Source organism: Dasypus novemcinctus, chromosome 17 (assembly GCF_030445035.2).
Source record: "Dasypus novemcinctus isolate mDasNov1 chromosome 17, mDasNov1.1.hap2, whole genome shotgun sequence".
Classification (NCBI taxonomy): Eukaryota; Metazoa; Chordata; class Mammalia; order Cingulata; family Dasypodidae; genus Dasypus; species Dasypus novemcinctus.
Genome location: NC_080689.1, coordinates 47,288,751 through 47,313,899, shown reverse-complemented (window position 1 = coordinate 47,313,899; position 25,149 = coordinate 47,288,751). Strand labels below are relative to the sequence as shown.

Sequence of the window (25,149 nt, the reverse complement as noted above, 5' to 3'; positions counted from 1 at the left end):
CCTTGGCTTGTGGCTGTGTCAGTCTAGTCTCTGCCTCCATCTCTGGTCTGGAACTCAAATGTGAGACTTGGAGTGGAGATGTCTGTGGAAGTTACAGTAGGTATGGAATTTGGGGTCATGAAAATAGATAGACTTTCCAGTGCCTGCATGTGAGGGGTGAAAAGGTCAGTTGCAGAACTTTGAGGGCATACTACCATTTAGAGGACTGATAAATAAAGAGGTACTTAGAAGGAGACTAAGGATTGATGAGAAAAATGAGAGAAACACTTGGAGAGTAGTGTCTCTGAAGCCAAATGAAGAGAGAGAGGTTTGGTGAGATTAAAAGTGCTACAGAAGAATCCAGTGAGTGTTTTTACGAATAGGTTTGGTGTAGTGGCAGAGCCATATTATGTTGGATTTTGAAGTGGGTGAGCAGGTAGTAAGGAAATGGAAACATTATAAACACTGAAGAGGATGAGTGGCTACACTGGCCATGGGGTCAGGAAAGAGTTAGAATGACATTGTTTTTAAAGACGAGTGATACTTTCACAAGTTAATTTGTTAAGGACAAAAAACTAGTAAAAAGAGGTTAAGGATATTGCAGTAAATGGATAATTAAGGAATTGAAGTTAACTGTGTCTGTAGCAAGGGATAGAAAGCACATTTAGGGAAGAGGTTGGCCACGGATGAGGTACTTTTCCACTCAGGGAGGAATCAGAGATGGGCATGGGGGATAGCCAGCAAGAGTAGAGGAGTTGTGGTGGTTTGAAAAGTCCATGGTGGGGAAAACTCAAGAGAAGGTCCCTACTTCTGGATAAGTAAAAGTAATTCCTAGAAGAGTTACTTACCTAGCAATATTGAGCTGAGGTGAATGAGTAGAAGGATGAACATTTGTGTATCACTACTGACACAATTAACAGTATATATCCTTTTAGATTCATTGATTCAGAGATTATATCACTACATATGAATCTTCAAATACAAATTCCATATATTGTGATCAAATTGTGGGTTTTATTCAACTTACTAGTGAAGGAGAATGAAAAATAATGCTTTGGAAATGTAAAGTGAAAAAAAATGTACTTTTTACATGTCGTTCACTGATTGTAGTTATTTATATTTTAGAACAAAGTTGGTACTGACAGTTTGAAGAAAAGACTTTCAATAGTATCAGTGATAGAAATTTTAACTTGTAAGAATTATGTTTATGTCATTCCTTTATGTACTTGCATGTTGTGTTAGCATACAAATAAGTTTTTTGCCTTTAAATTCTGGTCAATGAACAAACAATTTTGTCCCATTAAATTTTAGATTGCTATGTAGTTGGCAGCTGAGAGCAGTACTTGATGGATACCATCAAATAGTACAACAGGTAAGTCCTTTAGGAGACATAAAGATGGGCGTGGGGAATAGCTTATGTTTTAAGTGAGAGTAAGAAATTACTAAATTTGCTATTCTTTAAGAATGTTGTAGCAAACTAGTTTTAATAATTGCTCAAATATTTTAAGCATCTGTGCCTTATATAAAATGTTTTCTATCTCAGAATCCTCAACAGATCTCCAGGCAGCATTTGTGTTGAAACTGATTTCCTTTGTTAGGACTTTAATTTCTTCACACACATCTACCCTTACCAATGTCCATCACTTCTTGAGTGATTTAGCAACGAGATTGAATACTGGTAGGGGGAAAGAAAATCTCAGGACCCATTTAAGAGTTTAGGATACTCCATGCCAAAAATTGTATTGTAGCTCAGGATTGGCAGCAGGAAAGATGTGGTGGAAATCACTTAGGTTCATGTAAACTTGCATAGACAGGATTCATTTTTGTTATTCTTAACGTTTAGATTCTTCTACCTGAAAATTACCATTAAAGATTATAAAAACTTCAGAAGATCTCTGTTGAAGCAACTGAAAATAATGAAATGCCTCTTGAGAAAAATAAGTGTTAATAGAACTGCATTTCTTTTGTGCTTTAGTCATTTGTGTTTTTTTTTCCCTGATTTCCTATATTTTCTCTCTCTTAGAGTCAGGTTATTATCTATGGGAACTGACAGTGGCATTCACTCTCCCATAAAGCATTACTGAGTCACAAAGAAATATAAGAGGTAAACTATTTGATTTGTAGAATGTATGCTGTCATTGCTGGCAGTATAATTACAGCAGTTTTTAAAGGGGATGTTTAAATTATTCCTCTCTGTCTTCTACCCCTATCTTGTGACTGACTATTTATATTGTATACTGAAATTTAAGAAATGAGTGTATTGAGATATTTAAATAGCCTGGAAAAAAAAAAAAACCTTGTCAAAAGGGCTATGTATAATAGTAAGATCTGTAACTCCACCAATTCACCAAGAGAGTTCCTAGAAAAATCATCATTTATCTGTTTCTCTCTCCATTCATCTTGACCCCAGTTAGTGTGGTAGAACCCAGAATTAGTGTGAGTCTTTGTTTTATTACAAAGTCCAGGTGACTATTGATATTCTTTGCTAGTATCATTTTTAATTTTAGTAAATATGGTCCAGGAGTTAGCATACTTTTTCTTATTGGACCAACTAGAAGATTTTTCAGGATTTGTGGGCCATAAGGTCTGTTCCAGCTATTCAACACTGCTCATGTAGTGTGAAAGCAACCTTAGAAAATACATAAATGAATGGGTATAGCTGTGTTCTGATAAAACTTTACTTAGACAAACAGGCATTGGGCTGGATTTGGCCTATGGACTGTAGTTTGCTGACCCTTGATATAGTCTGTTACTCTCTTGTAAACTCAGGGGAAAAAATATTGTATAGTAGAAGAGAAAGTTGAAGATTTGTTCTATAAACATGTGTCCATCAAAACTGTGTAAAGATGTGAACCTTATGTCTTCATGGATTTCTGAAATATTTTAGACTCTTATTTTTCTTGTCTAAACAGAGTGAACTAATTCACATACTGACTTTTTCAGAGCTAGTGAATATTGGTGTAATATATAACAAAAACACAATGTTTTGATTGCAAGCAGAAAAATGATGTAGAATTCTAGTTAAGAAAACAAAACTATGTAAAACTTGAGAATTTTCATTTCTTTCTTTTATTCTATAGTTATTTTGTTTTAAGGATGAAGGATATCAAGGAAAAGGAACCATAATATTCTTTCTGTTTTAGAAGGGGTTTCCTTCTTTACCATTTTATTATAACAGTTTTCACTTTATTGAAAGATGAGCTCATTTTGAATTAAAATGGGTAGTTTTGAAAGGATGAAAATAACTGTAGGTAGATTTTAAGGTTAGGGAAAAGAATCAAAATAGACCCATATTGTTGATTAATAATGGTTCATTCAGTGCTATAAGTACATTTTTTTAAACAAATCAATTTTATTGATATATATTAATAAAGCATACAGTTCTTCCAAAATGTGCAATTAATGGTATTTAGTATAATCACATAGTTGTGCATTCATCACTTCAAATATTATTAGAGCATTTTCATTATTTCAATGATAGTAAGAATAATCGTAAACAAAAAACAAAATTCTTCACCTCTCAATCTCTCTGTGTTTCCTCTGCCGTACATAATTGCTATTTCTGGCTATTCTTTAACATTTACTTATTTGTTTTTAAGCAGTTTTGTTGAGATATATTCACATACCATATGATCTATCCAAAGTGTATAATCAATGGCTTTCAGTATAATTACAATGTTGTACATTTTAAAATTTTCTTGATTCTTAAACCTTTTTAAATCTTTTTCTTCCTATACTCCCATCACTCCTATACCACTAAAAAATAATTTTATTTGTTTATTTTTATGATATGGTTTGTAGGTTTTCTAAATGTTGGCAGTAAACAGTGCTAAGGGAACAGATGAGTATGTTAGAAGTCATGTGATATTCTTACACAACTCAGTATATCTCAGCAAAATAGATTTGAGGGCTGTAATTACTCTTTCAAAAAGAAGTAAGAGTAACAGGGTTGATGACCAGTGGTTTAATTCTTATACTTTTAGGTTGTAGATATAGCTAATAATATATAGTTTTCACATCCACACAGACCTATATTTTATTTCAGTTTCAGTGACTGGAATATTCATTGAACAACAAATAATTAAAAATGTTGTTTGATCTAGAGATTGCAGCACTCTCCTGATCTAATGAGCTTTATGATGGAGTTGAAGATGCTTTTGGTAAGAAGTTTTCTTCTCACACCATATCCTATAAGTATTGATTGTTTCTGTAGCTCCTTTTAAAACTAACATGATTAAAATTTAAAACCTCAGCTCCCAGTCATTTGATATTTTATTTTTCTTTGCACATAACTGTGGAAGGTATTTGTGTGAATGGCATGAGAAGCAGAACTGTGTTCAGGAACCAATTTGGTTGTGTCATAACATTTGACACTAGGGTTGGGCGGATGGTGAAGAAAAATGTACTCATGGCCTGTCAATGAACTTATATCTAAGGAGAAATTAGATAATTACATGTGAAGATATAATAAGATGCATAAATAATTTTGTATTCAGTGGCAGATTTCTGAAAAATTTGTTAGGCTTCATTGCATGCATGCATTACAGATAGTAGTTGATTGTTCACTTAATCAATTATGGATAATTACTTGACTTTAGTTTCATTAACCTATAGACATTGTATTCGTTAAGAAATACACACATGCACATGAACCTTTTTATTATGCAAGTTTTCAACATTAAAGAAGAGGGAGGAGGGTAGTGAATACCATGGGCCCATCATCTGATGTCAGCATTTTGCCAATCTAATTTCTTCCCTCAGTTTTTTTGGGGGGAGAGGACTAGAGTATTTTAAAGGAAACCTTGGACATTGTATCTTTTCCTCCATGAATTTGTCAGTGTATATCTCTAATGGCTAGGTACATTTTTTCTGTTTTTAAATATACTATTACCACCCCAACAAATTTAACAATAATTCCTTAGAGCTGCTTTTTTTTGAATCAGTATCCAAACAAGGTTCCCACATTATATATTTGGTTGCTATATTTCTTAAGTTTCTTAATTTATAACAGAATTTCCTTTTTTTTTTTTTTTTTCACGCCATCTACTTGTTGAATAACCAGATTATGTATCCTGTAAAATTTCCCACTTTCTAGATTTGGTTTATTGCTTCTTCATGGTATCTTTTAACATGTTCTTCTGTCCATATTATTCCTTGTAATTGATAGTTAGATTAGAGGTCTCAATAGATTCGGCTTCATTTGTTCTGGTAAGAATACTTGGTGTCTGTGTTCCCTATTTATTTTAAGATTGATCAGTATGTTTAGTTCCATCTAATATAAAGTTCCTCATCAGCCTATTACTTAATGGTTTTAGCATCCAATGATGATTGTTGTTTACATTCACTATTTCATTAGGGGTTACAAATAGTGATTTTTAAAATTCCATCATTTCTTCTGCATTCATTTGCTGAAAATCTTCTATAAAGAAGCACTTCCCCTCATCAATTTTTTGGTTAATTTAAGGTACAGTTCTTGTGGAGAGACAGGATAAATAATTATACTAACATTGCTACTAACAACCAAAAGCAGTTTGATATTTCTTTGTGATTCCTTTTGAGAACTTTTTATTCTTAGCAGCATCTTGTATCTATTGAGAACTTAGTTGCTAGATTTTGCTAAGTCCTTTATTTAATCCTCATAGTAAACCTGTCAAGCAGGGCTTTGATTAAAATTTTTATCATTAAAAGAGATTAAAACTTCTAAAGTTGAATTTCTAATTATGAATTTATAAACCCTAACTTAGGACTGTCAAAATGGATTATAAATTTTGTCAAAGGTCATAGTAAAAAGATCCTTAAGAAAGATGATGTGAAGAAGTGAAGCATATTTTGGTTTACATCTCCTTGGCACTGGAAAAAAGTTTGGAAAATGTCTTCTGTCTTTTAATTGTAATTTCAATAAGCACTATACATGTGAGGAGTAAGAGAACCAGAGAAACTATATATATATCATGTGCCATTAAGCTCTTGTGCCAAAACTAACTTGATTGATTATAAGTCATAACTCTATTTGCCATTTACTTTAGAAGAAACACAAGTTGAAAACTAAAGTAAATTGAGATTGATCTCTGACTCACATTATTCTATTTTGTACAGTTGTTATCACATTCTTGAGTAAGAATGTGATACTATATTTAATTTTCTTCTGAAAATATGGACAGAAATAGTGATTTTATTGCTTATTTAAGATAGTGCTTAAACATCTAAGAATTGAGAAGTGAATATGGCTCAACTGATAAGTGTGTCCACTTACCGTATAGGAGGTCCAGAGTTCGAACCCAGGGCCTTCTGGCCCATGTGGTGAGCTGGCCCACACGCAGTACTGCCGTGTGCAAGGAGTACCATGCCATGCAGGGATGCCCCCCGTGTAGGGGTGCTCCATGTGCAAGGCATGTGCCCCACAAGGAGAGCCACTCTGTGCAAAAAGTGCAGTCCGCCCAGGAGTGGCACCACACACACAGAGAGCTGATGCAGCAATATGACGCAGATTCCCCTTGCCACCTGACGAGAATGCGAGTGGACACAGAAGAATACACAGCAAATGCACACGAGAGCAGACAAGGGGGGGCAGGGGGGAAGGGGAAAGAAATAAAATAAATCTTTAAAAAAAATCTAAGAATTGTTAGTTTTGTTGTGTTATGTTGCTAATATAATTGTCAATGAATATATTGAGAATGATACCGAAATTAAATCAGTACTGATTTTACTTAATTTTTTACTGTAATTTTGTACATCTCCCAGAGAAGTTTTTAGTAATTACTAGGCCTGAAGTAGGAATTCAGCAAATATTTAAAAATGAAAAATTATCTATATTTTAAAATAATCCTTTGAGGTAGGATATTTTATCCCTATTTTAGAGCTTAGGCAGTGAGGGCCCAAGGCTTCAAAACTAGGAGATGTTAAAAGGCATGACTTAAAACGTCTGTTTGTAAAGCCTGTGCTCTTTATCCTGTGTACCTTTGCCTCCTTATACTCCATGAGAAGTATGTTGCTTATCTGCCTTTGTCTTTTTCCCTGTTGTGGTTCTGGAGTAGATGGCAGAATTCACCAATGCCGTAAACATTTTTATTATATTTATTTTTACCTTCAATATTTGTGGAGAGCAGTAATTAATATTTTTGAGTAAAATTAGAAATTTCCAAAGAAATCCTGTGTAGCTGTCATGTGTGTAAGTATAGGAAATATATTGACTCGTTTTATTTAGTAACTAGTAAAGGATAACCTTAAGAGTATGAATTTATTTTTAAGGACCATCAGGGAAGTTTTAGATAATATTAGGTATTTCATAAAGGTTATGAAAAAGGCAGTATACTCCTTCCCTTTTAAGAACTTAAACTCTAAGCCCATATTGGCCTTCTGGGTTTTATGAACCTGCCTTCACAGGTTTTTTTTCTAGAGCTGATTCAGAACTAAATGGCAATGGTTTCAGTTAATGGTCTTGGTTTTGAAATGCTGTCTTGTAAATCTATTCTTTTTAGTATCACCTCAGTTTAATAGTATCCTATCCTTGTTACAAAAAGAAAAAAGTATAACTACTGCTAATAGATTATACATATACTTAAAGGAATAAAAATTTTAAACCTTTTATTAGAGTTACATTTACTAGAAACATTTATAATTTTTACATTTGTTCCCATCTGCTCTTATTATCTATTGTGGCTAATTTCTCTTGATTTTATTTCTTTACTTTTTATAATGCCTTTTGATAATCCAGACCATATGAACATCTAAGTGATTTGTAGATACATTTATTTTTACTTTCCAAATAAGACATTTGTCTAGGTTAACAACTTCATAGTAATTGTTAAATTTAGCCTCAGCAATTCTAGTGTTATTTATATTACTTTTAAAAAGTGTAAATTTTGGTTTTGGTTAGGGGAACATAAATCATCTAAAGAGACCATAGGTTGGCCTGCCAGGGAGAATAGCCATGATCTAACAGATGGATGACAAAATACATGGACTTACTATTTGGAGCACTACTGCGTGGAAGGGCCTGAAAGAAATGATCAGAGAAGTATTTATTATGATAAATACTTTTGTTTGTAAGGATGTATTTCATAAATGACATAAAATTATATAAGTCAATGTACTTTAGGCTTTCTCTTTAAAGCCATGTGCTTCTTTATATCAAACATATCCACAATGATAGAAGTGAGGATTCGAGGATTTTAAAAATTTATTTTTAAGGAAGTGGATGTGGCTCAGGTGATAGAGCATCTGCCTACCATATGGGAAGACCTGGGTTTGATCCCCGGGGCCTCCTGGTGAAAAAGAAGGGAAAGTGTGCCCATGGGTGAACCAGTGCCTTGTGAATGCCTGCGCAAGTGAGTCATGCAGCAAGATGATGACGCATCAGACGAGACAGTGGGAGAGTTAAGGTGAAGTGCAGCAGGAACCAGGACCTGAGGTGGTGCAATTGACAGGGAACCTCTCTCTACATCAGGGGTCTCCAGGATCAAATCCTGGTGAAAAGGAGAAAAAATAAGACAAAAAGAGAAATAGATACAGACGATCATACAGTGAATGGACACAGAGAGCAAAATCAGCAGGGTAGGAGGAGGGGAAAGGGGAAAATAAATAAATCTTAAAAAAATTTTTTTTTCATTTTTGGTGGGCAAAATAATCTAGGAGAATATTAAAATCTTAAATTCTTTTCATGGTGTAAAAACTGATGTTTTGCATTCAGTGCACTCTTTTAACTTTTTCATGTCTCTTCCAAGAGGACCGGAATGAGTGAAATAGATTTTCTAAAAATGTAATGGGCACTTTAGTTAGGCACAAAGAACATTATGAAACTGTGTTTTGTAATCATATACTAGCAGTTCATTGTCTAGCATTCCATAGCTGATTCAAGTTTTTTTTGTTTTAAACAGGAAGTTGCTTTAAAGAATAAAGAGCTATGCACACCACCTCCTCCTCCCCAGTTCTACTCATGTCTTATTGAAGAGATAGAAATTCTTGGTTGGGATAAGTATGTTTAAATAAAATAAATTTTAGAAATGCCTTTATTTTACACATTTAATGTAATATGTTTCCAGTTTTAGCAATTTACTTTATATCTGTGTTTTTACTGTGGCCATGAATTAAAAGATGTCATCCCTAAATGAATGAATACCTAAACTAGGCATAAAGGGATAGCATCATTAAAAAAATGATCTACAAGTAAAATCCTAAGTATAATTTGGAAAACGATAACATTTTTATGTACATAATAAAATGTTAGCACAATGGAATTTTTACTGAATGTGTAACAATATCCTAAATGTTACCAAGTTATCCATGTTTAAAAAGTAATGCTTAGAAACTTATTGAAAGAGATTAAACATTTGCAGTATTTTGAGTATATGTATAGTTATTTTTGGTTATACAATTCTGCCTATCTAAATTCAAATATATATTTACAGCATTTTATGTGCTTTCATAATTTGACTAGCAAATAATAGCAAGCTAGGAGTTGAAAGAATCATCCAGCTTTCTTTGGAAAGAATGATGGATAAAGAAACATTAAAAAAACTCAGTATATGGGTATGCAGGTTGTTAAAATTTCAACCATATAGCTCCTGGAAAAGTCTAGTGATTTGGTTGAGTGTCATTTGCCAAGTTTGGTTCCTATCTCCTTGTGATTACTTTGAAAAATTACATCATTACTAAGTTTATTGTAAACTTTCCACTTTGTCCTAAAGTAGCAATAAAAGAAGCCAATTCACTTATCATTTCTTAACCACTATTAATAGTATTTTAGCATTCCTTTATTGTTTCAGGTTAGATCGCTCTATAACAACAGTAAGTCAAAGGCTGACTTATAGATATTATGTGGAAAAAATATGGAATTTATCTTACCAGTAAGTTTACCTGAATGTGTTTAAAACATTTTTAAAGTTTCATTTGTATGTCGTTTTGTAGCTGTTTTCCATGAGTTTGGTCTTTTGAGAACTAATCTAAAAAGAACCAGAAAATCAAATCGCCATTTAAAGAAATAAAGGCACATTTCACAAGTACAGGGTATATATTCTTTAATGTATTTTACACCATTTCCTGAATTGCTGAATAAAAACTAGAGTAGGGGCATAAATGTATTTTAGAATCCCCACTTATTTCTATATGAGTTTTCTTCTAGAAGTGATAAAAATTCAGTGTAGCTATTAGAGGACATAACAGGTTTCTCTTTTGCCCATGCCTCTTCCTACTGCCTTTGCATTGCTTTGTAGAGCAATCCCTGCTGTTATCCACGGATCTATTTTGTCTTTTATCCATGGCCAACTTGAAGTAGTGGGCCACAGAACTTTTTAAAAAAAATTTATTTAAATATATCACTCATACATAAACATACATAAACAATAAATGTGTAATAGTCATGAACTTACAAAACAAACATATGTAACATCAGACAAACATATATAACATCTCACCCTACCACCAAAAACTTGCATTGTTTTTAAACCTTTTTAACTAATGATTAGAGCATTGTCAAAATATTACTACTAAACAAAGTATTTTTCCCCTAACCAATCCGATTATTATTATCTTTATATCATTTATATATGAACATACATAAACAATTAATTGTATAGTGAAAGTTGTGAATTTAACAAAGCAAACATACATAACATCATACAGGGGTCCCATACATCAACTGTCCACCAGCACATTGCATTGTCATGAGACATTTATTACAAACTATGAATGAACACTGTCAAAATCTTACTACTAATCATAGTTCTTATCTTACACTTGGTGTGTTTTTTCCTGCAACCCACCCTATTATTATTTTTTAAATATATATATTTTTATGACAGAAGTTGTAAACTTATAAAACAATCATGCACGTGATTCCCTAACAACATCCCTCCATCAACACACCACAATGTGATGTGTCATTTGCTACAGATAAAATAATATCATCTGATTATTGCCATGTCCATAGTGTACATTTGGCTCACATTTTCCATACTGCCGCAGTATCAACACAGTACTACTTTTGCATAGATGCAAGAATGTTATATTATTACTACTAACCACAGTCCATAGGTTATTCCAGCTGTATTTTTCCCATGCTTCTCCACATTCCCAACACTGTGCAGTAGTGATATACATTTGTTCTAGCTAACAAAGGACACTCTTGCATCTGTACCATCAACCACAATTCTCACCCATCTCTTGGTTTACTGTGCTATCCAGTTCCTAGATTATTCTCAAGCATTCTGTCAATTGGCATTTACATAACTAGACTACCACTTTCAGTCACATCCCCATTTATAAACTAGCTGTTACTCACTGTGTGTTACCATCCATTCTGTACATTTCCACACTTTTACAGTAAAGCTAATTAAAATTTCTACATACATTTAAACATCAGTTGTCCGCTCAGTCCTTCTCTTATCTCCTTTAAGAATCCACCACCTACCACCAGGTCTTGAAGATATTTTCCAATAATTTCTTCTAGAAGTTTTAAGATTCTTGCTTTTAGTTTTTTTAAATCTATTTTGAGTTAGTTTTTGAATAAGGTGTGAGATAGGGTTCCTCTTTCCTTTTTTCAGCTGTGGATGTCCAATTCTTTCAGCACCATTTGTTGAATGGTTGTTCTGCCCGAGCTGTGTGAGTTTGACAGGCTAGTCAAAAATCACTTGACCATTCCTGTGAGGGTCTGAAACAGAACCATAAATTTGGTTCCATTGGTCTGTTGTGTCTGTCTTTAGGCCAGGACCATGTTGTTTTTACCACTATAGGTAGATATTATGATTTAAAGTCTGGAGATGAGAGTTCACTTTTCCTTTTTATGATGTTTCTGGCTATGCAGGACTCCTTACTCTTCCAAATAAATTTGATGATCGTGTTTTCAATTTTTTTTTTAATGCTGGTGGAATTTTGATCGGTATTGTATTAAATCTGTATATCAATTTGAGTAGAATTGACATCTTAATGATATTTAGTCTTCCAATCCATCAGCATGGAATGTTCTTCCAGTTATATAGGGCTTTTTTGATTTGTTTAATATTGAGTTGCAGTTTTCTGAATACAAGTGTTTTACATCATTGGTTATGTTTATCCCTGACTATTTGAGTTGTATCTGTCATATTTTATTTTCACCACTCTTTTGACACTTTTAGTTAGTTTTATTGATATAATTTTCATTTCTAGACTCTCTTTCAGGCCCATCTCTCCTGTCTTGTCTTTTCAGGCTCTAGCATACCCTTTAGTATAGTATTTCCTGAAAATCTGGTCTCTTGCTTAGAAATTCTCTCTGTTTCTGTTTACCTAATTTCACCCTCATTTTTGAAAGACAGTCTTGTTGGATATGAGATTCTTGGCTGGAAGTTTTTCTCCTGTAGTATCTTAAATATATCAGACCACTGTCTTCTTGCCTCCATGGTTTCTGGTGAGAAATCAGCACTTAATCTTATTGGATATCCCTTATATGTTATGCATTCCTTTACTCTTGCTGCTCTCAGAATTCTCGCTTTGTTTTTGGCCTTTGATATTCTGATGAGTATGTGTCTTAGAGTTGGTCTATTTGGATTTTTTCGGATAGGAGTACGTTGTGCTTCTTGCATAGGGATATCTATGTTCTTTAATAGGGTTGGGAAATTTTCTACCATTATTTCTTTAAATATTCCTTCTGCCCCTTTTCCCTTCTCTTCTCCTTCTGGGACACTCATGACACATGTTTCCATGCCTTTTGTTGTCATTTAGTTCCCTGACCTTGTTCAATTTTTTCCATTCTTCATCTGTTTTTTCGTATGGTCACTTTCAGAGGCCATTTCTTTAAGCTTACCAGTCCTTTCTTCTGTCTCTTCAAATCTGCTATGATATGATTCCATTTTTAAAAAAATTTCATTTATTGCACCTTTCATTCTCATAAGATATGCTATTTTTCTTTGTATGCTTTCAAATTCTTCTTTGTGTTCATCCAATGTCTTCTTAATATCCTTAATCTCTTTAGCCATCTCATTGAGTTTATTAAGGAGATTTGTTTGAACATCTATAATTAGTTGTCTCCACTCATTACATTAGTTGTCATCTGGAGGCTTATCTTGTTCCTTTAACTGGGCCATAGCTTCCTGTTTCTTGGTGTGGATTGTAATTTTTTTGTTGGTATCTTTGCATCTGGCTTACTAGAGTATTTTTTGTGGGTGCAGCTTTTTTCTCTAGTTTAGTCTTCCTATCTTTTCTCCCTTGCTGATTGTGCAGTAGGATCCAAGCATATAGTTGGTGCTGTAAGCTGTGGAGGCTCAAGCTGCCCTCATTACACCAGGGACCAATGATGCTTCTTCCAACTTCCTCCTTTGCCAGGTAGGGACAGAGTCACAGTTATGTGGTATAATCCATATGCAGGCCTAGACTGTAGTTGCTCAGAGAGACTGATGAAGCTTCATATCCCTTTCTTCCCTACCTGGGGCAAGGATGGAGCTGCAGGTATGGGCAGCAATCTATGCAGTGCGGGTCCTAAGATGACTGCAGTTGCCCTGGTAGACTTCTGATTTTCAGTCTGTGCCAGCCAAAGTTCCCTGAAGTTACCTATATAGGCTGGTGCAGGACTCCTCAGCCTCCTCCTTGCAGAGGCGGGGCTGAAGCCTAGGCGGTCTACAGGCTGATCTGCGTGAAAGAAACTGTCAGCCCAGCTTCCCCTCAGGCTGGGAGCAGAGTCAGAATGACAGCTACTGGCCTCTTTCTAACTTGGGCTGTTTTTCACCCCAGCTGTTCCCAGGGTTATCTCTTAGCCAGCCAAGTCTCCCAATCAGGAGCTGAAATAGGCAGTCTACCATCTCCTCCTCCCCTTTTTCTGGGAAATGGGGCTTCCAATTCCCATCACAGAGCAGCTCCTGGGGTGGCTTGTGCCGCCACAGTAGGATAATCACCGGCCTCCGCGGCTTGGCTGGTAATTTCCCGGAGAGGCTGGCGCAGGTCCCCGCAGCTTCCTCCATGCTGGAGGTGGCACTGGGTCTAGGCTAGACCTGCAATATGATCTGGATGGGAAGAAGCCGGTCCCCTCCAGCACTGGGATTCTCTATCTGCCCCACTTCCCTTTGTGCCAGGCACAGAGTTAAGATGGTAGCTCCTGGCCTTTTTCTGATCTGGACAGGCTCAAACCTTAGCTGTTCTCAGGATCATATTGTAGCCCACTGACTTTCCTCATCATAGCTGAAATTGGTGCCCAACTGTCTCTTCCTCCCCCATTTTGGGTAAGTGGAGTTTTCGATTCCAGTCGCAGAACAGCTCCTGAGGCAGCTTGTGCCTCCAGTGGAGGATGGGCACTGGCTTCCGTGGCATGGAGTGCTGTACTTATGAGTCTTCTCTGCACATGGGCTATGTCCTCCTTCCACTCCTCCAAAGACATTGCAGGATGCTCTTCTGGTCTCCTGGAGACCCCAAACAGGTGCTTCAGCTAGCTCCAGGAAGCTCTGGGTGTTTGCTAACTGCCCTGTAGCAGGAGCTGACTCTAGGAACTCCTTACTCTGCTTCCATCTTGCTGGTTCTTCGGTCCTTAGCACTTTTGATGGATCTGCAAAGTGGGTCAGCTGCTCTTCTAGACATGTAACTTAGACCTTTACTTTTTTAAATAACAGCATCTTAAACTTACTGTTTTCCTGGTTAATACTTAGGAGCCCAGAGTGTATATACTCTGGGTTCTTGCCAAAGAATATACCTTCAAATTTCAACTGTTAGCCTTACAAAAATCATAATTGCAAGTAATAATATTTTAGTGATGGATTTCCTAATGTGTAATCTAGTAATTTTATATATTTTATTTTACTCTTGAATCGTAGAACTGCATTATTTTCTTTTCTTACAATAGCTCTTCTGGATGCTATGTACTGACTTGTATAAAGGGATATTGTATGGAAGAGCCTTATGAAATGCATTAGGAATTTTATTTTTAAGAAATTTTCCATTTTATGTGTTACAGCATTACCTTTAGGACAAGACATAAAAGAAGTTTTCTCCCATTTCAGCTGTTGGAAAAGTCATGCTTCTCTTGAACCATCCACTTTTAATTTAATGGAGAATGTGATTTCTGTAATTGAATAAACTCTTGCTTACTTGGCCTCTAGGAAACTTAGTGCCAAATTTTTGGCCATAGTTTAGACCATACTAGATATAGAGTTCACATTTCAGTATGCTAATCTTATCATGGCTTTTATTCTCCTACTGATACTCTTTTGTCTTATGTTCTGTTTCGTTTTGTAAACTGCCTTAATTCTATAAACCCTTTAAAGAATAAGTGGTATTAAAAATTAAAAGATTAAATTATTTCTGTTTCTCAGTTTCTCACATCCTGACTTTCATGTTTACATCCTCATTGAAGTTGTGTTCATAAGCATTACCATTTATGTCCTTTTGGATAAGCCCTGTCATCTTTCTTTTCTTTTTTTGACCTTTCTTAATTTTTTGTTTTCTGGAAGACTTTGTATAATTTGTTGTTATTTTTCCCTTAAATATTTAGAAGAATTCACAGGTGGCACCATCTGGGCCTCGAGGGTGTTTTCTTTTTTTTTTTTTAATAATGTTTTTCATTACAGATTGAATTTCTTTAATATATATCCTTATTCAGACTTTCTGTTTGCTCTTGTTTAGGTTTGGTAAGATATACTTTTTGATCAGCCTGCCAATAAAGTTGAGAAAAAACATTTCTTATAATGTCCTCATTTTTTTTAGCACTTACCTGTACTTTTATTTTATTTTCATAAAATGTTTAAAAAATAATATTGAGGACTGGATCAAATGCTGGTTATAAAAGTGCTTAATAGATCTGACACTCAGTAAAAACAAAACATTCCTTTCTAATCTGGTTAATATGTACACACTCAAATCTCTTACAAATAATGTCTTTGTATGATTTCTGTCAAATCCATTTTAACATATGACAGTGTTGCAGTATACTAATTTCTTTCAGAACACATTTGTTCTTTCCTCTTCTGCTCTCCTGCAGATATTCACAAACAAAAAGGGTACCCTAATTGAGCTGCACTGCCAGGGTGCTATCCATAGCTGTTCCTTGCTGAAAATGTGTGTGCACACAGCAACTGTACCATAGTACTTACCACATACTAATAATGAGTGAACAGCAGCAGAATGGAGCTTATACTAGAACAAAAGGAAACTATAGTCGCAGCAAAACACCCTTCTGTTTTTTTAAACTAGAAGGTAAAAAATTGCCTAAAATTGTGATTTAACAGTCTAATTCAAATAAAATAATATGATTTCCTGACTTCCTGTATCATTAATTTACTGATCAGGGCCCAGCAGAGAAGATGGTGTCAGAATAAGTGCACTCACATCATCTCTCCTACGAAAAAATGGCTGAGTGTGGACAAAGTCCTGCCTGAGTGAGCTGTTTTGGGAACCCACAAAGCAGGAGGCTTCAAGACATTGATCTGGAGGGCCCAGCAGAAATAAGCATTGACATGTTATGCTTTTATTACTATTAGTTAAAAAATATTTTCAAATTTCCATTGTGATTTTTCTTTTTTTTTTGACCTCTGGCTTATTTAGCAGTATCACTTAATTTCTAAGCAACTAGGGATTTTATGAAAATATATCTTGAGGCATTAATGTCATGGACCTAGTCATTTTTTGGGTATAGAATAGTGGAATAGAGAGAAATAATTTTCATTTGTTTTCCAGATGCTTAAATGTTAACATCTTAGGGTTTAGAGGATAGTTAGGAATGCAGGAAGGGGACTTGTTTGGCAAGGGAAGAAGAGTTTTTCTGGTTTTATTTCTGTTACATTGATATAGTTAGTTTGAGCCAGTTTTCTAAGTGGATCTGACATGGTTGGGAGAACTCCAGTAATGAAAATCAGTTGAAGCATTGAGGATACACATGTGAGATTTTTGAATCATTTTTTTTTTCACCCAACTAATATTTATTGAGTACCTGTACTATAAGGCACTGGTGATACAGTGATAGGCAGAGGTTAACTTCCTTGTGGAACTCACTTCTAGTGGAAGAGTCAGAATTTAAGTAGATCATTACAGAATTACTTAATTATAACTATGATAAGTGCAATAGAATATAATTATAGGATTCCTTGAGAGCCATTAGCAACAAAGTTAATAGAAATAGTGTAAGTATATAAAATGTTTAATGGAATAAATGTTTTAAGAGATAAATAGAAAGTATTTGACTTTTCCTTTGCATTATACCACATTGTTCTGATATGGGAGAAGAAGGAACAGATTTGTAACTTGAAAGTCAAAAGTAAAAATGTGAATGCCTGTCCCACAAGTTTCTTTACATTATAGTTGTTTGACTGCAATTTATGAAGTTTCTGTTAAGTGCCATTGGCTGTGCTGACAACTTTATGTAATTCCTATTTAATCTTCATAATAAATTTCAAGATACATGTTTTTATTCCCAATTTTATATATAAAACCATGTAGCTAGATAAGTTTAGCTGTATAACAGTACCAAGGCATTCTGTGTGAATGCTGCTCCCTGGAGTTGTGATAGGGATGACTCTTACATGGAGCCTTTAATAAAATTCCCCCAGGTTCTTGGAGATAGTCACACTCTCTAGGTAAAAACTTGTGAAAGCTATTTCACCATGGATAAAACTGGCCAGTTGAAAAATTAACCCATCCTTGAAAATAATTTTGAAATCTATTGTTTAGATTTATGAATATCCTAGTTTAATTATAGTAACTAGAATGGATGATTGACTTAGAATACAGCTGCTGTTAGCTGCTGTTAATCATTTTATAGTCTTTACAAACAAAGAATGTGTAGAAGAGAAGTCTGCATGGGTTGTATTGAGAAAGGAGTGAAAGAAAAAGATTTGCCGATAATTATCCAACACTGCCTGGTGAAGTAAGAAAAACTTGTCAATTTTATTTTTGTGAATTAATTTTTAAATCAGATCTGGAATACTGGCACACTGATAATGCTGGGTTTCAGGACCCACAGAGCTAAAGGTATGACCTAAGGTGTGCTGTTTCCATATTAGAATTGCTATCTTTTGAGGCTCTGCCTGAGCAACCAGTTAAAATATCTTTTAAAATGATGCACACAGTGATTTGCATGACATATTTATTTAAATGGATTTTTAGAATTTTAATGATTTGTAACCAAGTCAAAATGTCTAAATTCTCCATATACTCCAAAAAATAATCTTACAGATTTGTCAAGGCAATAGTAAAATCTGCTAATAAGTGGAAAAAGCTTTCTTTTAGGTCATATAGACCTTGCTGTGTTTTTTAATTACATACTTGACATTTCTAGTCTGCTTTATAAGATCAGACACTATAAAAATTAAGTTAGAAAAGAAAGATAAATATTTAGAATATGATTGAAATCTTTCTTTTTTCTGTTTATCCACCTACCTTTTTTTTAATTAGGTGGCAATGAGAATTTGTAGCTGACTTTAACATTGATTGTTACTGTAGTAGTTTCTGTACTTATTACACCTTCCATAAAAACATTCTAAAACAACACCTTCTCTAAAAGGTAATGTGAATATGGTATGACAGTTCCAGGTTATTTTGATTGTTAGGCTGGATCACAAAGGTAAATGGTGCAAAAATGTCTTGATGGGTTTCTGTTAACTCTGCTTATGTTGTTTGTAGTATGCCCCATTAAAACATTAAGAATTAAAGTTGATTGGGTTTAGGAGGATTTTCTGTTTAATATTACGAGTGTACTCAAATGGAAAACTTTGTAGGTAGACTGATCGTACATCGCAGTATACCTAGGATAGTTCAAATTTATACCTTTATCCCAGCCCCATTTCAGTCTTAAGAGTGTCCCAGTTTGGATGAAATACATGCTTACCTTACTAGAGGAGAGTTATGTTCATTTATGTATTTTATTTTTTTAGGAGGGAGGGGATTGAATCCATGACCTCATACATGGGAAGCAGAGACTCAACCATGTGAGCTGTATCTGCTCCATTGCTTATTTTAATAATCACATGTTCAGAGATTAAATGATTCTAATAGGGGAAATGACCTGATGCTTTGGTCCTTTTGAGGTAGCGTATTTTTAACATTTATCGCGACTATGATTCAACTACTGGCTTTTTGAATTTGTCTTTGGATAAGGGTAACTGATTTTTACTGAATTTGTTGTGCTCATGATTGTCAGCATAAATATCAGGTTAGATTTTTTTGTTAAGTCCAGTAGCTATTTAAATGGTGATATTTTCTATAATTCATAATGCATTTCAAAGAAAATAACATATTGAGGAAAATGGAGATACATGTTTATACTGCATGAATTCAAATAATTAGAGCTGGGCTTTAATTCTGGCTCATCAGCTCTGTGACTTAGGCAAATAAATGAACTTTTCCAAGGTGCATTTTGTTCATTTTTCAAGTGAAGGTAATAGGGCCTTTTAAAAAGAAACATATATTGGTGACTAGTATGGTTCCTAGCTCACAGCAGGTATAAGATTGTTGAGATACTAGTTCACCCAACAATATCAGAGTGTAAGTTTTATAATACTTAGTGTTATGATTTAATTATAACCAATAATGATACTTTTTGTTATATAATACATATAAGAACATAGTTGTTAACCATGGTTTTCATTCTGAATTACCATTATGAACATTTTAAGTGCTTAATAACCACATGTGGCGAGTGGCTACCGTATTGGATAGTGCAGATACAAAATACCTCCATCACTGCAGGACATTCTGTTGGTCAGCGTTGTGCTAGAGTGTTGTTCTTGTCTACATGGTCTTTGCTCTTACTGGCCTGTCCAAGTTCTGGTCAATATGAAAGGTGAGAGACAGACAGAGAGAGAGGGGGAAAGGTTTTGTTATAAAATGATCCAAAGATGCATATATTACTTCTGCCTGTATCAAAAATGTAATTATATGATGACACTTCACTGCAAGGACCGCTGGGAGGAGTCCTCATTAGCTGGGTGGACTTGTACCCTGCTAAAACTTGGTTTTGTGAAGAGTGGAATGGGATGAGGGATTCTAATAGCAAAAGGAAAAAGGTAAGAATGAATACTAGAGAACATTTGGCAGGTTACATAGGTTACACATACTCAGGATGTTAATAATAACATAAGGTTTTGTCCCATCCCCCAAACACAGTAGCAAGGAATCAATATGGGTAAAATGTTTTTTAATTTTAAATGATCATGCTGAGAATAATCTAAGATTATAATTTTTTTGACTGTTTTATTTGAATTAGTTATTTGAAGTTTAGCAAAATTACATTATGGCTCCTTTGACTGAAAGGCCATATTTTGAGCATGACAGTGCTTTTCTTTGATGTATTCCTTCTTTGTCCTAAACTTTGTTGGGAGGATGATACTCTTCTCTTTGTGTGTTTGCAAACAAAGGCTGGAGCAATTGTTTATTTTGTCTCCTAGCCAGTTGAATAGTGATTTTGAGCATTTTGACTATGAACACTGATGTGAAGTGTGAAAAGTACTAGTTGGGGATTTGTTTCTTCTACTTCTCCCCCCTCCTTTCTTGAGGATGTGGTTTCTCTCTCTCTTTGTAAGTATGTGTTCAAAAATAGTTGAATAAAAAGTATTTAGGGCTTTTAAAAGCAAGAGGTTTTTTTCCCCCATTTAATTTCGTATCCCCATTCCTATTCTTTGAGATACCTACTTTGAAATGTTCATGTTTATAATTCCCTAATTGTAAATTATATACCTACATTCAATATTTCTTGATTTCTTAATTTTAGGAATTATTTGCTAATTAGCTACTATAGTAGAAAAGGGTTTAGTTCATTTATGCCATCGTTCCTCTCCCTTCATTATTCTTTTATTCTTCTATTAATTAGCTTTAATATTTTTTAAACCTCGTTTTTGTCAATTTAATTAAAAATTCTATATCTTGACTCTCAAATCAGCAATTACAGATTTTAATGTTATGATTTAATGTTATGATTTCCACCTCTCAATTTTTGTCATCTCTTCTTTAACTTTACATCAAAATGTTCACATCTATATTTACATTAGTTTCTGTAACTATTTTTAAGCCTTTTGTGCTTAATAAATTAATCTCTAGCTGGATTTATGTGCTTAATAAATTAATCTCTAGCTGGAGTCTAGAAATTATCAGTTTGTAAACAGATTTATATTTTTTATGACTACATATTTTTCACTGAAAAGTTAAGGGTAGAGCAATTATAATTTTTTTCAGCGCAGCTTTATTGTTTAAGATTTATTTTAAAATTTCCTTTTCACCTTTTAGTTTCTTGCATTTTCTGTGCTTTTTCAATTTTTTTTCAATTGCCTTAATTTCCTTCCTTTTTTTCTAAGACCCTAGACTTTTTATAGATTATGGTAAAATTTTCATCACCTGATACAGATTGTTTTGTTTTACTTTTTATTCCATTATTGTAAAATGAATATTATCTTAGGTTTAGATCAATTTTTGATTACAAACTGTGTTCTACAACTTCATTGCCCAGCATTTCTTGAAATTGACTCATTTTGCCATTATACCTGGTCAGTGACTAAACTGGCAAATAGTGATGTTAAAAATAATGTTTCCTAAATTAGGATGCTTATGTTAGTTCCGAACTCTCTGGGTCTTACCATCAGTCTGGATGATAAGCTGTGTGATACTCCTAGACTACTTTTTATTTTTACAGTAGAATGTTACTGTAAAGATGTCAAAAAAATACCTACATGCTCAGGTCATTAGTAAATATAATGCTAAATTTGAACCTTTTTAGCAGTACCTTATGCTACTCAGGGGGCCATATTTTAATAGAATGATGTATTTCAAAGGATATTGGTTTCCATTCTAGGATATTCATACATTTAGAACAACTTAAAGCCAAAACAATTGTGCTTATGTGATATGCTTAAATCTTAGTCATTTTGAATACATGTTCAGGTTAAGTGTCAGAAGTTATATATTGTGTAAATTACAAACACACACACACACACACACACACACACATACTGTGGAGACCAGACCATACCTGTGTTAATACAGTATTTTCCTTAAAGGATCAATTTTAGTATATGAACTCATATCAGCCAGATTTTTGTATAGTAACATATCAATAATAAAGAAGTTCATTGAGGGGACAACAAAAAAGGAAGCATTTAAAAAAAAAAGTCTCATTGTATGAAACCATAGAAATGGATCTAAGAGTTTGACAGGAAGTTTAATGTGTACATAAGTAGAGGCTGACAGGAACATGCTGTGTGTGCCAGAGGTTTCAGTGATGGAAAACCGAAACATAGTGCTCACTGACCACAGCATGAGCCTTGACACACGTTGTAAATAATCCAGAGATCTATGACTGCATTAAGCACAAGGCTGGTGTATTAACGGCAGTAAATCCATAGCGGCAGAAATGGCTGGCATGCAGAAACTCCTCTGATTAATTTTTGTAATGGATAGATAGAAATATAGCAAATATTTTCATTCAAATCCTACCATCCTCTATCCCTGCATTCCCAGTGTGATAACTTTTTGTTTTCTTAACTCACTAGACTTGTATATGTGGATACTTGCTTCAGTACCATTAAGTTAAAAGCCGAAGATGCTTCTGGTAGAGAGCATCTAATCACCCTCAAGTTGAAAGCAAAGGTATGTGCTTTGTTTAACCATCATTGTGGTCAGGATATACTCTGATCTGAACTCTGTGAATGCTGTCAATGCAAAGAGGTGTTAGTTGCCTTAAAAAAATACCCATATGATGCTTTTAAAAATTGATTTTAGAAAATCTCAAGAAATTAATTCGCCAGATTGCCACAAGCCTAGATATAATTTCATGTCACTATTTTAATCCAAATTTAATCCAAATATAGACTTTATAATAAAGAAATACGACAAATCAGAGTTGGCATCCTAAAGTACCATAAGGTCATTTTTGTAACATGCTATATGGAAAAGAGTTGGAAGCTTCCACTATCTCAGGCATAGTTCTGTTGAGGAAAAGTCTTTAGCCTTCAGCTCTTACTGAGAATTCCCTTTATAGTTCTTATATGAAATGCCCCTCTTCCTTCAGCTTCCCACATGCACACTTTTTGTCATGTGCTTGTTTTGGCTGAAGTCTTTGGATTTGGGTATTTTTAACAATGTGTGAAGGTCATGCCTCTGTTTATAGAGCCCTTCCAGATTAGTGAGCTGTGACTTCCCCCTATCTTCATGAGCACATAAGATGGATGTTTTGTATTATTTTTTTTGTTCTAGATTGTGAACTTTGAGTAATAAGTAGAATAAGCTAGTTCAGCATATTGATCATTTACTTCATAATCACTAGGGAGATATTAGAATTTTGAAGAAAACAGGACATCCAACTTTTTTATTGTTCTTCGGAGTCATCAATCAACTCTATTTCAGAAGATGTAGTGATGAAAAGATCAATTGTGTTTGTCCTTTTTAAAAATGTGTCTGGCATTTAAGCTTTCTGTGAGAGAAAATTAATATATAAAGCTATACTGGGTGACACAGAAAAGTTGATATCTTATAGTGCCTCTATTTCAGACAAGTTGAGAAATGACTCATTCTTTCTCTATTTTACAGAATGTGTAGGTATAATTTTAAGAACCATATGTGATAAGTGAGAGAAAAATTAGTGGAATAGAAATCTTATTTATAAAATCAGTTACATGGTTATATTCATTAAAATGAAAAGATTATTATTTTCCTTTATAGTTTCTAAAGGTGCACCTTTTTTTCAGATCAGGAGAAATCTGCCTTTATTCCCCAAAAAGGTCATCTGCCACCAGTGGCAAAGGTTCTGTCATTTCCTTCAAAACTCTAATTGTTTCTATTTTGTACACTGAGAACAGTTTGCTGTTATGAAGACCGAAATTAAGGATTTTAAATACATCTTGATCATGTTTTTTTTTTTTTTTCAGTAGCCTCATTTTTACAACTTTTTCAACTTATTATGGAGATAATGCTTTATGTCTGTACTGCCTTTAACTGCACTAGCAGCATTTTCTTATTAATCCAGGGTAATGTATATTATTTTATTTATGGGTAGTATTGAGAGTGAGTGTGTAGCTACTAGTAAGGTCCATTGTTTCTGCATTTTCTGTTACTTTTTTAGGATAGATAAGGTGATGCTCTTAATATTTTTTCTGGAGAATATTTTCAAGTGTCAGTTTTTGTAACATTTATCACTATGAAGCACTATTATGGAGGACCTGTCAAGAGAGAACAGAAAAGTCTATTCAAATTGGGAAGGACTTAGGGAAAAAATTCTTTCTTTTTTAGAAAGAAAAAAAGGCAGTATTGAACTGAATGAATCTTATGTTAGTATGCAGGACGACTTCTTATAATCTTTAGTTCACCATTTAGCTTAGCTTTCATAAACCCTGAAGTTGTTTTTGAGATGTGATTTCTTTTTTAGGAGTATTTGGCCTTTGATTGTCAGTTAAAAGTAATGACAACTAAAATAGTGTATATCAAGAGTACATAAGGCAAAAATCTTAATCCATACTAAGTTTTAAAGGAAAGCTGATTAAAAAAATTATTTTTGTAAACACACAGACCTTTGTTTCTTTCGGTATTCTTTTTGATGTGTGGCTCAAGAAATGCATTTATTTTATTTTTATTCTGAAAAATACATACTCTCCCAATTCAGTCACACCTTCTCACCATTCTTCAAAAAACCTATAAACAATACCAATTTCGACTTCATACTTCCTAATAAAAACAAATATATAAATAAAAAAGTAAATGTAATAAAGCAAACAGTTAAACTTTGTGGCTTTTTATAGATGTATTTTTATGCATCTGTATTACAAAACCTCCTGAACTAAAACATGGAATTATTATCTTTTTTTACTATTGAATTAGCCCAGGTGTCCTCAGGTTTGGCCAAGATCAAAACTCCTGGAAAAACAAATCACAAGGCACTCTGTCTCTGACAGCTTTTTCTGTAATCTGCTGCAGTTTGTATGTATTCATTCAGAAGACAGCCTTACCTCTTAAATGGTCCAATTACGGAAGAGGTTAAAATTTTCCTAAGAGGAACATACTATACAGTTTTAAACATATTTTGTATAATAAAAATATATACTTAGTATCATGTAGTAGTCAAGTGTAATATCAATATAATTATTAGTGTAATTAATAATTAATTGTATTATAGTTCTTGATTGGATTGCTTCAAATGAGGTTTGGGGACCTATTGATTAAAAATAATTAAATGCTGTGCTTATTTTTCAATTAATATTTCTGAATGTGGAGCTTTTTTTGTCATTTAGACTTCTAAAGTAAAAA

General features: G+C 34.0%; 1 protein-coding gene across 2 annotated transcripts in view; it reads left to right on the top strand.

The window, feature by feature from the left end:
• The window catches only part of FANCL (FA complementation group L), a 68,968-nt gene that overhangs the window by 11,422 nt on the left and 32,397 nt on the right, over positions 1-25,149 (top strand). The window contains exons 3-6 of one of the 2 annotated variants that reach the window (XM_004470463.5): positions 1,291-1,351; positions 4,083-4,139; positions 8,856-8,953; positions 22,404-22,500. In XM_004470463.5, the coding sequence (XP_004470520.3) occupies positions 1,291-1,351; positions 4,083-4,139; positions 8,856-8,953; positions 22,404-22,500 (313 nt within the window). The remainder of the gene's footprint in view (positions 1-1,290; positions 1,352-4,082; positions 4,140-8,855; positions 8,954-22,403; positions 22,501-25,149) is intronic. The other variant, XM_058278605.2, reaches the window with a different exon arrangement.